This window comes from Phocoena sinus, chromosome 10, assembly GCF_008692025.1.
Source record: "Phocoena sinus isolate mPhoSin1 chromosome 10, mPhoSin1.pri, whole genome shotgun sequence".
NCBI classification, from domain to species: domain Eukaryota; kingdom Metazoa; phylum Chordata; class Mammalia; order Artiodactyla; family Phocoenidae; genus Phocoena; species Phocoena sinus.
This window is the reverse complement of record NC_045772.1, coordinates 87,752,290-87,766,164: the sequence shown is the minus strand read 5'-3', so window position 1 is coordinate 87,766,164 and position 13,875 is coordinate 87,752,290. Positions and strand designations below refer to the sequence as shown.

General features: G+C 39.8%; 1 protein-coding gene across 6 annotated transcripts in view; it reads left to right on the top strand.

The window, feature by feature from the left end:
• Positions 1 to 13,875, top strand: part of PLEKHA5 (pleckstrin homology domain containing A5) — a 245,304-nt gene that overhangs the window by 165,965 nt on the left and 65,464 nt on the right. For 5 of the 6 annotated variants that reach the window (XM_032646107.1, XM_032646106.1, XM_032646105.1 and 2 more), the window contains exons 9-11: positions 1,448 to 1,563; positions 6,022 to 6,489; positions 11,458 to 11,923. In XM_032646107.1, the coding sequence (XP_032501998.1) occupies positions 1,448 to 1,563; positions 6,022 to 6,489; positions 11,458 to 11,923 (1,050 nt within the window). Of the gene's footprint in view, positions 1 to 1,404; positions 2,490 to 6,021; positions 6,490 to 11,457; positions 11,924 to 13,875 lie in introns of those variants that run through there. The other variant, XR_004351848.1, reaches the window with a different exon arrangement.

The following is a 13,875-nucleotide window of genomic DNA, read 5'->3' as shown; positions in this document are numbered from 1 at the left end:
GGGTGTGGTTTGTTAGTGTCTTGAGTCCTGGCTACACCTGGGTCTTCTGAGCACCAGCCCAGTGTTCCTTCCGTTGATCACAGACAGGGGCAGTGGTCTTCATCCATTTCTCCAAAACCCCACTCAGCCAGTCCAGTGACTCTTGGTGATGGTTTTAATCATTTTAACAACTGGTGGCATTTCAGCTGTTTCTTTCACGTGGTTTCCGTAGATAGTGTTACATCCCTTACGTGGTCAAGTGAGATTTGTTGGTTCTGTAAGTTAATTTGCTCACTGTGTTGATTGAATTTATTTATATCCTGATTCTGAAAAAGATTCTGAAGCAGCTAATTTGACATTGTAAGTAAAGCAGATAGATAGTCAAGATCTCTGACTGAAGTGTGTGGCTCCAGATTTACTCCTCTCGTCTCTTTAGACTAACTCTGTGCTTAGTGCCCTTCCTTCTGCCTCATTCTGTGCTGAAATAGCTTTTGTTTCTCTTTGCTTGTCCTTCAATGTCTACCAGGGAGCTGTCACAGGCATTCTTAAATGGAAATTAAGAATGGTTCCCCCCACAGAATTCCCCACCCTGGCCTTTGTTTTCTTTCTTTCTTTTTTTTTCCCCCTTCTTTTTTAAAGAAATTTTATTGAAGTCTAGTTGATCTAACCATGTTGTGTTAATCTGGCTTTGTTTTCTGCTCTGACGTAGCTACTGCTGCTGTCCATCTTTGCGCTGCAGGCCCAGGGCTAAGCTGAGCACTCAGTGCTTGAACGTGGGTAGCTATCCGTCAGCAGCGACTTCTTTGTGTTGTTTTCTGTTTCTCTGGATAGAGGCAGATTGCCACCATAAAGAAAGAAACCTACTTACCAGTTATATAGGCCTCAAACCCAGTGTATTTACATTTTAACTCTGAAACTTGAGAAGAAAAGCTAAAGGGCAGTGCCATTTTGGGTCATTTATAGATCTTTTATGTTTGTGTATAGATGTCTGTAAGGATTAGTCAAAATGCTTTAAACAGCAGCACCGTTTAAGGGCTAAAGGAACTGGTAACACAGGAGGGAAAATGCTATGACATGTACATTTCAATGACGTGTTGCTGGTTGCTCTGGAACATTCTTGAATAGAAAGATGTGAATTGTAGTAAATGCAAATTGCTAGGGATGTGTGCATGGAACAGTGACGGCCAGCTGCTTCCTTTCTTACCTCTTTCCCCTCCTATACATCTTTTTTTTTTTTTAAGAAAAAGAAAAATGGTAAAGTTAGGAGAAAAAATATAATATGTATATATTTTTCAATATTGAATTGTATTTTTCTTAAGTCCCTCATTTCTATATCGGTATGTAAGACAAGTCTGCTTTCTTTGAAATTGGATAGTAATGATCTGTGTAGCGAGCCACTGAACTATCTTTCTTTTTCTTTTACAGATACCATATTTCTATTTAAAATGATCGTGCCATTTTCAATCAGGCAGCCCATCCAAACATGCGGACCTATTATTTCTGCACTGACACAGGAAAGGAAATGGAGTTGTGGATGAAAGCCATGTTAGATGCTGCCCTGGTACAGACAGAACCTGTGAAAAGGTAAAGGCTTGTAGGGAAAATAATGGTGATTTCCACTTACATTTTATTCCATGCCTTGCAAGTATGTCATTATCATAGTACATATCATTTTAGTAGTCACGATATGAAACCACTTCTTCCTCAGAAAGCAAGGATTCATTCATGTTTTATATTAAACTAATACACCTTTAGTTAGTTTGAAATACCACCTGCATTTTTATTCCACCTTCCCTCTTTATTCATTTTCACCTATCAGTGTACTGAGGTGAATGCAGAATCCTAACATTCCAACTGAACGTTCTTTCTTCTTACACAATTACGTTTAATTTCCGGTAAGTATATTTTCAATTGCTATCTTAAAAGTACACAAGACAGTGTTTTTTAAGGTTCTGAATCTTAGAAGGGAATTTATATTCATGAAGTTAATTTCATTGTGTTTTTATATTATGTTGGATGTTTTTCAAGTTTAATAAATTAAAATAAAATTTTTTGATGAGTTTCATTTCTTTGGCATTTCTGGGTTAATTCTGATTGTTTTATGATGAGTGTCTCCAGAAAATAGTTCATCAAGCATTTAGATTATTTCTAAATATATCTACTTCTTGATGAATTCTACCTTCTTTCTTTTAAAACTCCAGGGCTTAGATTCTTCGGTAATATAAATATGTACTGTTAAAATTGATCTAAGTGTGATTTTTTTTCCCCTGCTTTAACATATGAATCATTTTAATATTTGACTATATTAAGAACTAGTGAGGGCTTCCCTGGTGGCGCAGTGGTTGAGAGTCCGCCTGCCGATGCAGAGGACACGGGTTCGTGCCCCGGTCCGGGAAGATCCCACATGCTGCAGAGCAGCGGGGCCCGTGAGCCATGGTCGCTGAGCCTGTGCGTCTGGAGCCTGTGCTCTGCAACGGGAGAGGCCACAACAGTGAGAGGCCCGTGTACCGCAAAAAAAAAAAAAAGAACTAGTGAGAGGAAATCTGTTTCTAAAATATGTAAATAGCAGCTGAATAATGGGCTTACAACATTTTTGTTATATATTCCTATAATTTGAAGAAAGATCTATGATACAGTTAAATTTTTCTTCCAGTCAGCAACAATTGAGCGCATATCTCATATAAGGAAGATCGCTAACTTGCTAATTTGATCTTTTTGCTCTCTTCTCAGGAAATTATATGATTGTTACATTGTAAATCTCTTTTTTTTTTAAAGTGTACCTGTTAATAAAGTCTTTTGACTGTGTTGGTTAAAAGACTCAAGCTGATGCTATATAAGTAAATTTGTGTTTATTTTTTAAAGTATCTATTCCAAATTAACTAGTCACTAGTAATTAGAGCTAGGGAAAAGTATGGAGAAAAAAAGGAAAGAAGGTCCAGGGTTGAACTCTGGGACACCTATTTTTAAGAGTAACCACCTCGGGGCTTCCCTGGTGGTGCAGTGGTTGAGAATCCGCCTGCCAATGCAGGGGACACGGGTTTGAGCCCTGGTCCGGGAAGATCCCACATGCCACGGAGCAACTAAACCTGTGCACCACAACTACTGAAGCCCATGAGCCACAACTACTAAATTCCGCGCTCCTAGAGCCCGTGCTTCGCAACAAGAGAAGCCACTGCAGTGAGAAGCCCGCACGCTGCAGTGAAGAATAACCCCCACTCGGCACAACTACTGAGCCTGTGCTTTAGAGCTCGTGCGCCGCAACTACTGAAGCCCATGAGCCACAACTAGTGAGCCCACGAGCCACAACTACTGAAGCCCACGTGCCTAGAACCCGTGCTCCGCAACAAGAGAAGCCACCGCAATGAGAAGCCGGCGCACTGCAACAAAAAGTAGCCCCCGCTCGCTGCAACTAGAGAAAGCCTATGCGCAGCAACGAAGACCCAGTGCAGCCCAAAATTAATTAATTAATTAATTTTTTTAAAAAGAGAGAGTAACCACCTCAACCGTATACAGTTTCTGGGTTGAGAGCTAATAAAAGGAAAATCTGCTTTTGGAATTCCATGTGTAAAAGCGACCTGAATGGATGTAAAAATGAGGTGATTATGATTGACAGCTAGAGAAAATTTGTAGGTGAAAAAAATTCATTGAAAATCTTAAGATAATATTAACTTAAGAGTAGAATTTTCAGGGAATTGTTTAGAATACAGAAATCAATATAATAATTAAGATATGATTGCCAGGTAATTTCAGTATTGTGTGTTCACTTATCCCAGAATTTCAACTTCCATTTTCTTTTCTTGTATTTTCCACTCTTAAAAACTACTCATAATTTATGGTGATAAAGATGATATTCAATATTTTGTTTTGACTGTGACAACTATTCGTTGATTATGTGCTCACAGCAATTTTTAGCCAGTTGTGTTGATATAATTTGCCCTATTAGCCAGGAATTGTTGAATACCACCTAATGGCCCAACCTGGTGTCAGTCGCCATTATCCTCTAGAAATTATGTCCTTTATTCTACTTCTAGCTCTTAGCATTTTTATTCTGCCTTGGTAGTCTTAATCATTCAATATGAAGGTACCTAATTACTATGCTATTTCATTTCATAAGATGGGGAGATTTTGTTTACTTGGTTTTAAGGTATTGGGCTCTTTTTCCCGTGTGGCCAGAATACTTACAAATGTTCATCACGGCATATCACCTAAGAGATAGAACATCCAGTTTTTAACTAGATAGTTCATTTCTTCTAAATTTATAAAGTATTTAACCTATGAACTACAATGTCATTGTCCCCTAGTGTGCAGAACTTTGATGGCATTAAAAAATCTAAGCATAATATACATTCTCTGAATAATTTCCATCTCTGGGCCCATTATTTTCATTTTCTGTATTTGCATGTATTTTCTGCAGTAACTTAAATGTCACTTTTTAAAATTGGATCACAAGTTTTACATTATTTATGTTATCTTAGCATACATTTCTGAATCAGTTTCTGTTCCTCTTAGAGAAAAGTCAGCATGTGTCTTTTTTGATTACATCTCTTAAATCTCTGAGAAAAAAATTGAGGAAAAAGTCATTGCAGTTCTAATTTAAAATAATAGCTTTTGGTAGACAAGAGGTAACTAGTTTTAAAAAACCTTTTCAGATATTTGATATTCAATGTTAAAAAATCCTCCCCACCCCTGAATTTAGCACGGATAAATGTGCTTTTAGTATAGATCTTCTCTTTTATCTTTCAAGGGAAAGAAGCTCTATAGCATATCTTAGTAAACTTTAACAGTGTCTGATATTCCTTCCAACCTGGAAGCTATGAGTTTTATCTAACATAAATATATGGATAGTCCATAACTGTACTCCAAAGGAAATAGTCACATTTCCTTTTATTTTTTCTCACTGATTGTATTGCTAACTAGCTATCTCTGTATAGCTGTATAGGATATGTATAGATTATGTATTTTCTACACATCACTGAAACCGGCAGCAATAGCACACTTAGGATCCAATAGGAGCGTTATTATGTATTGAATTGTGCAAGGTTGGCCAATTCCCGAGAGGGGCCTCCCTGGTGTGGTATGATCTTGGCAATTTCGTGCAGGTTCAGGCACTCAGCTTGGTCTTGTCAGATCCTGGAAGTGATCGGTCTCAGGGAAGCTGATTCTCATCAACAAGACCCAGATATAGCAGCTGGCATGGTGAGCAGTAAAACTGCCCAGTGGCCCAGGCACATACTGCTGAGCAGCCCATTCTGCCTGCAGTGATGTGGACACGAGATGACAGATTCGAATCCACAATTGCTTGATGAGATGGAATGGTAGTGGTAATAAAGTCTGTGGCAGCCACTGACTTACTCATCTAGTCCTCACAACAATCTTGTCTCCTTGGTGCTACAATTTTCCCCATTCACCACAGAGAAGATTGAGGCTTGGTCAGTTTCTGCACCTTGCCCAAAACGCAGCTAGTAAGAGGTAGAGCTGTCAGCTGAGCACATGCAGTCTGGCTCCAAGAGCTCTTACCTGAAACTCAGGTCCTCTTGAACACAGACACAGAGAGTTAATCAGTCGTAGGGTTCAGATCTTTGATAGCATCAGAATGTAATTTCCGTTGCCACAAACCAGAGTCATGTTTGTCTCCTGGTGAGTTAACCCTCCTGGCTGGAAACCATGTTATTTCAAATGACTAGTTACTGTGGTCTTTTAAGTGTGGGTTTTTGTGGTTTCACTGTCAAAGGGCAATCTTATTTGCTTTCTTTCCAGATTTCTAATGGTGGGGACACTCTTCACTTTTTTTCCTCTAGTGCTTTATACGCTGTATATTTTAGGTTTAATTTTTTTCCCCTTTCTATTTATACATTCTTGTGTCGTACTTGAATTTTCATAATACAGTACTGGGGATTTGTGCAGACTTCTCTGTGACCATTTCGGGGTTTTTTTTTTTTTGGTAAAGTCGAAGGTAATTTTATGATTTTCCTAGATTGAATCCCAGAAATAACATGTGCGTTACTTCATCTGATTTACTCTGGCTTTCTTCTCTGATTTCAGAGTGGATAAGATTACATCTGAGAATGCACCAACTAAAGAAATCAATAACTTTCCCAACCATAGAGTGCTAATTAAACCAGAGGTCCAAAATAACCAGAAAAACAAGGAAATGAGCAAAAATGAAGAAAAAAAGGCATTAGAAGCTGAAAGATATGGATTTCAGAAGGATGGCCAAGATAGACCTTTAACAAAAATTAATAGTGTAAAATTGAATTCTCTGTCGTCTGAATATGAGAGCGGGTCAACGTGCCCGGGTCAGACTGGACACTACAGGCCAGTCAATGTGAATAGTTCAGAGAACAAAACGGTCAATGTTAGCCTGGCAGACCTTAGAGGTGGAAGTCACCCCAGTACAGGGCCCTTGCACACAGAGGCTGATCGAGTCATACAGAGAACGAATTCAATGCAACAGCTGGAACAGTGGATTAAAATCCAGAAGGGGAGAGGTCATGAAGAAGAAACCAGGGGGTAAGTATCTTGTTATGTGTTGTAAACCCAGGTTTCTTTCCTGTTATTTTGGTGGGAGACTGGTTTCTGAGATACCAATTCAAAGTATTAAGTTCAAATTGCGTTTGAGATATTACAGCTTCATTACTCATCTTTTTTTGATGGTAATCAGATATCAGTGTTTTTTCTCTGCCTCTCAGTGTTCTGTCACCCAACTTTACTAATAGCAAGGAGTCATCCTCCTTGGCCCAGCACAAGAGAAGGCATAGGCTGTGGGTACAGATCATGTTTGTTTGGGATGAGGAAAGTCGCAAGACCTAGCCTCACCCCTCTACATGCACACGTGCGTGCACGCGTACACACACACGCGCACACACACACACAGTGAGAACTTGTCTTCACTCTCCCCACCGCCCTGCTGTTTTCCACTAGTAACTTCTGCAGCTTGATGTAATACAAAGCTCTCCTGAGACATGTAACGTGGAGACCAGAAAGGCTTAGGCTCTCTAGTTCTCAGTCTCATTCCTTGGCTTTCTTAAACTCATAATGCACATGGCTAAGTATTATATTTATTCATCTAAGCATTTATTCATTCATGTACACATTTGTTCTTTCATATACTTATAGTATAACTACTCTATGGTAATCATGGGGCCAGAAAGTAAAATACTGAAAAGATATAGTCCAGATTTCTCACAAAGGTTCTTAGTCCAGTAGAGGAGAAAGTTAAACAAACAGGTACAGTATATGGTGACAAATACAGTGATGGAAGAACAGGATGCTGTAAGAAGATGTTTCAGGGACAACCAACACAACCTAAGGGTTCAGGAAAACCTCTTTGGAGGAAGTGAAATATGGGGCAAGATATGAAGGATGGTATGCTTATCTTGGTTTACATATGCAAAACTGATAGAGCTGGGAAAGGACTCCGAAGACATGAGTCTGGCTTAGGCACAACTGCTGTGATGATGGATGGGAAGCGCGGCTGGAGAGAGAAGCCAGAGGAGATGTATGCAGATTGGTGTTTCAGCAGTATCATGCCTGCTGCAGAATCTGGAGAATGAATTGGAGAAAGTTCAGAAACTATTGGAATGAGTGAAACGAGGAGAGGAAGGGGATGTATTCACCATATAATTGACAAGGCTAGTTGGGTGCTTGGATGTGCTTGATTGCAAACTGGTCTCACTCAAGTCTAATTTGAGCGGCTGGGGGAAATCAAGAATGACGCCCTGCTTTTTGGTCTGGTCATCAAGCGTTGTCCGGTGCCTTTCACTGCATAGAGAAGGTTTGGGAAGAGAGAAGGTAATGAGTGATTGGATAGGTTAGATCTGAGGTGCCTGCAGTCTGTGTCTCCAGAGAGAGATCTGGACTTGAATAAGATTTGGGGTGTCATCATTATATCAGATATACTTAAAGGTAAGGATGAAAATCAGAAAGAACATTTACATTTAAAGGGAAAAAAAAAGGATGGTGGGCCTGCAAAGGAGACCAAAAATAAGGGCTAGAGGAAACGGAGGAAAAGCAGGTGATTGTGGATGAGAAAAAGTGTTGTGTTGTTAGGTGGGAAGCTGGTGATGCAAGATTTATAACATACTTTAATGAACTAACATAGTAAAATTAACTGAAGACTTACTGTAACTCTTACCTCTCGATAGTAGGAAACCAGAAAGCAACGAGTTACTAATGTTTTGGTTAAAAGGAGATGAACTTTTGTAATAGTGGAATGTCCTTCTGGTCTGGGTGGCTGTCTGCCAGTCTCTTCTCTCAGGAGTGCAGCTCAGCCAGGGCTGCAAAACCTGACTCCTGTGATTCAGTTGCTCACTTCCGTTTTCTTCTCCTCCACCCTCGGTGATCACTTTTCTAATTTTCTCAAGGGACAAATTGTGAGAAACAGTTGCTGTTTCAAAAATAAAATTTGATTAGAAGAAAAGCCAGGGGTAGTTCTGGGCGGTGGTGGGGGAAGAAAGGATGTTTGAAAGTACTTATAAAGGTAATTGTTTTCAGGGAAACAGTAATAAAAATCCCACCCAGAAGATTTGCTGCATCTCTACCCAGCAAATTAAATCTCACTTCTCAATAGAAGCAGTTTTCCTCAAATAAAATCATACTTTCTTAAGGTTGAATGGGTATAGTTAAAGGGGTTCAGTATCTGGAAGTTAATTTTTTTTAATTGTTGAGCATAAGTATTAGTTTTCAAGCACTTGTTAAAGCCCTTGGTTGAGTATAATTAACACACATAAAGGCTCTTTATTTTGACTGCAGACCTTCAGCAGCTTCTGAAGGCTAGTCTTAGGTTATTTTGAGCTAAAGTTTTCTCCACGTTGCTCCTCCAGCTTCAGCTTCACTGACTGGAGTCCAGTTTGGATCACTGAAATAGATCATCTACATTATCATATGAACTTCATGCTTAAGAAACAGTTGCGAGGTTTTATAATGAAATAATTTTTATTGGTGGGAAGAAGCATGATGGTAATACATGGTATAATTGGTTTTGTGAAACTTTATGAAAGGCTGGCTTTTATTCCTAAAGTTCTGATAGAAAGAATAGAGGTTTAATATGTAGTCATATAGTAGATGCCTGCATCTGTGAGCAGAGCCTGAAAGTTTTTTTGTGAGTAGCGGGCACCGTTCAGATGCCGGGAGCCTAAGCCATTGTTCCGCGTGGCAGAATCACAGGTCAGGGTTTTCATGGTGTTTGACAGGCAACTGCTGATGAATGGAGCACTAAACCTGATGAAGGCACTTACAAAGTTCGTTTCTTAAGCTTTCACTTCAAAGTAAATCACACTTTGCTTAATTTGAATTTCTTTGGGGAAAACCACTGAAGGAGAATGTAGTTTTTTTTAAAAAGAGGTCTCAAAATGGTAGAAAGTATATGGGATAAAAATAAATATACTTGATGACAACCAGATTTTCCATCAAAATTCTCCAAAAGGAGTTCGAAAGATGGCAGAAGAGCCTTTTATACTTTGTGATCCCTAATTAGCCAAACTTGGTAGGAAAATAGCCTGTTGTTAATGATCACATAAGTGTTCAACTTCAATATCCATCTCTGCCACAGGTTCCAGCTCACGTGTTATGAATGCTTGGGTTTTGTGTAATCAGATTTTCTGAACTGGAATTTAAACATTAGTCCACAGGCAGTTTTTCATGTATTTTAGATCGAAAATGTGTGTCCCCTCTTTATGTGATTATAGATGATCTTTTTACAGATTTCCAAATAGGGTATAAAGTTAATATTATTTATGTTCTCAGTATATGCTTCTATGATATAGTTCTATGCCTAATCCAGAGCTTCTTGCACAGCAAGGTCTCTATAATATTTCTTGAGTTTATGAATGGCCAAATAAACCAACGTATATTGGAGTACGTTGCTTGAGTGCTAGGGCAGAATTTCTTGGATGGAATCATCTTCTCCCTGTCTGACACGCTTCCTAAGCACAGAGCTGTGGGGTTGCCAGCTCTGGACTTTTTCCAGTTTCTGGCTTAACAGAGAAGGTAGGAATAGGAAGGGAGACCAAGCAGGGGAAAATTAGGAAATGTACCCGAAGAGAAAGCAGCAAAAAATTAAACTCTTTCTACTGCGTATATCAGAGTATCATTGGGTACTTGTCTCCCTCACTTCAGCCCAAAAGTCATCAGATGGTTGGCCCCTGTGTAGTGGTTCTTGGGGTGGAGGTATGGGAAGGAGGGTGACGGGGATAAATTTTGAGCAAGCCTGTTTTAAATCAAGACATTGAAAAGCTGAGGGATGATCAGCATGATGAAGTAAATTCAATTCAGGGGAATGGTTGAAGAAATTGGAAGTATTTCAAGTACAATATAAGACATGGGATTTTAGAGTTGTAAGACCACTCTGTGATCAAATTATCTTCTAGATGAGAAAGCCGAATCCCAAAACGTTTCAGTTGGCCAGATATCAGTAGCATGTGAAGGACTCTAGCACTTTTAAGATTATGCCCTTCCTTATTTAGGGGTATCTTTTTATCTTTAAGTATATCATTGCAATAGAATAGTAAAGTTTTTTAAAAAATAACTTTCATACTTTTGGCAAAAATTTTAAAATAGAAAGTTGATAACCCCAAGTATTAAAAGGAGTATGATCTGTCGGTCTTCGCCACACACACACTTGAACATTCTCTTAGTCCCAGAGGTGTAACTTTTCTAAGGTCTCCGCACTTAGTGGGAAGGCAAGAATGAAAGCTTGGCCCTCCTGGTTTTTGATCAACTGCTTTTCCCTACTTGACTAATAATGAAGTTCACTAATATTAAAACATTGTAAAATTCCAGAGATTTGCAGTTTTGTATCTGAAATATTATACTGGAAGTATTTTGTCTTTAAATAATTAAATTTTGAGCTTTGGCTTCAAGTCATTTTTATTTCTCAAATTAAGAAAAGTTATCAAGGGAAATTATTCCTTCAAGCCACAAATGTACTGATTGATGTACTTCTTCCCGTAAACAGTCATGATCTCAGAAGGCCATGGTACAATAGAGCATCACCACCTGCAGTCCTTCATTTCCTGTCTTCACACTCTTAGGCACAACTCAAAAACTCTGGTGTTCCATCCACATGCAGAAACCCTATTTAACTATTCTGGTGAGATGTGTGAAGATGAGATTCTAGGAGTTTATTTATATAAAATCAAATAAGATGAGGACAGACTTGAGATCTTGAACAATCTTATTTCTGAAAAAAGTTTAACACTCTTCTTTCTTGCAATAAAACTGTACCTTGTGTGGAACTAATAGTCTTATGTGAGTGACATAGATGCTGTTCACTTAATATATTAAATCCATTGAATTTCATAAAAAGATTAAAATCTGTTCATTAATCACTTGTACCCTGTATAATATTTTGGTCTTTAAAAAAAATAAGTCCTAAGTATATATTTTACCTACCAAGAGGAAAAAAAAATTTTACTCTAATTTAGAATCTGGGAAACAACTCTCCTTCATTTTTACGTTCCAATTGTTCTTTTATTTCAGAGTAATCTCTTACCAAACATTACCAAGAAATATGCCAAGCCACAGAGCCCATATTGTGGCCCGCTACCCTGAAGGCTATAGAACACTCCCAAGAAACAGCAAGACCCGGCCGGAAAGTATCTGCAGCATAACTCCTTCCGTTCACGACAAGACAGCTGGGCCTGCGGCCGAAGAGAAGCGGAGATCCATGAGAGACGACACCATGTGGCAGCTTTATGAGTGGCAGCAGCGTCAGTTTTATAACAAGCAGGGCACCCTCCCTCGCCATGGCACCCTGACCAGTCCTAAAACCATGGTTAATATTTCTGACCAGACAATGCACTCCATCCCCACATCACCTTCCCACGGCTCCATAGCTGCTTATCAGGGCTACTCCCCTCAGCGAACCTACAGATCAGAAGTGTCTTCACCAATTCAGAGGGGAGATGTGACGATAGACCGCAGGCACCGGGCCCATCACCCCAAGGTAAGACGTCTGCTCATCCAGGGTTCACTGCTCCTCCAGGGATGCTGCGTTTTACTTCTAGTACACGCCTCTCTCTCTCTGAATGGGAGAGACAAGAACATGGGGAGGAGGTAGGCAAGGCCAGCTCTTATTTTGTTTTAAAAATTAAGGAAGAGTCTTCTGCAGTGTCAGAATCTCATGTAGAAAACCTAAAGCTTGCAATGCTTCATCTCTCAGGAGCAGCTCTTTGGAACAGATGCATTATGTATTCTTCCCTGCTTGATAGCATGTCTCATCAGCTTTCTCTGTAGGTTAAGACCACACATATTTTGATTGGCCCTTCATACACTCAAATTCTACGCCCACCCTCTTCTAGCATCCCTGCAGTCTTGTGTCAGGCCCTTCAAGTTCTTTGCTAAGATAAAAGTGCTAACCTCAGGACTTTCCTGGTGGCGCAGTGGTTAAGAATCCACCTGCCAGTGCAGGCGACCCAGGTTCCAGCCCTGGTCGAGGAAGATCCCACATCCTGCGGAGCACTACGCCCGTGAGCCACAGCTACTGAGCCTGCGCTCTAGAGCCCGCAAGCCACACTGCTGAGACTGCGTGCTGCAACTTCTGAAGCCCGTGCACCTAGAGCCTGTGCTCTGCAACAAGAGAAGCCTGCGCACCGCAACGAATAGTAGCCCCCGCTTGCTGCAACTAGAGAAAAGCCCGCGCAAACACCCAACACAGCCAAAATTGAAATAGATAAATTAATTTATTTATTTTTTTAAAAAGTGCTAACCATATCTTCTTTTTTTTTTTTTAACATCTTTATTGGGGTATAATTGCTTTACAATGGTGTGTTAGTTTCTGCTTTATAACAAAGTGAATCAGTTATACATATACATATGTTCCCATATGTCTTCCCTCTTGCGTCTCCCTCCCTCCCACTCTCCCTATCCCACCCCTCCAGGCTGTCACAAAGCACCGAGCTAATATCCCTGTGCCTTGCGGCTGCTTCCCCCTAGCTATCTACCTTACTACGTTTGTTAGTGTGTATATGTCCATAACCATATCTTCTAACCAGTGGAAGATATGGCATATTGAAATACTCCTCAGGTGCCCAATTGCATATTAAAGTAACAATGCTTACTGATATATATACTTTTTTTTGCTCAGCGGCCATGGCTCATGGGCGCAGCCACTCCGTGTCATGTGGGATCTTCCCGGACCGGGGCACGAACCCGTGTCCCCTGCATCAGCAGGCGGACTCTCAACCACTGCGCCACCAGGAAAGCCCACTTTTTTTTTTTTTTTTTTGGTCCATGCCTCATGGCTTGCGGGATTTTAGTTCCCTGACCAGGGATCAAACCCATGCCCTCATCAGTGAAAACGAGGAGTCCTAACCACTGGACTGCCAGGGAATTCTCTACATATACTTTTTAAAAAATTAAGTTATAGAGATCATGCTTTAATTTGCACCTTAAGTTGGTATAAGCCTTGCTTAGTAGATTTTTTGAAGTGAATTCGAGTGCTTTGCATCAATCAGCTTTTCATAATGCTGAAGCAGTTGTTTTGATCCGTCACCCTATATGCAGCTGGGTCTCTAATGTCTGTCCTAAAGTGAAAAGGAATTTTCCTGTCACTTTCTTTTTAATTCTAAAGAACACCTTGCTTTATTCCATTTTGAAAAGCACCTTTTCTTATCCTTGCGATGGGCTGACTCCTTCAGTTACATCATTGCATATGCTTGATTTTTCCATAAGTAAGCATTAGTTAGAAATTAATAAGTCAATCAGGAATTTTCTTCTGGAGGAAGCAAGCTTTAGTTTGTCTCACCAGAAAAAGCTCACTTTGAACTCTGCTGTAGCAAAGGTCAATATTTTGTCACTTCGTACATCCAAAGACTAATAAAAATAGTAACAGTATTCAAGAGAAATCTGATCTAATACAAATTATTAGTGTGTGGTTGATGAGTGTTTTCATGGCCA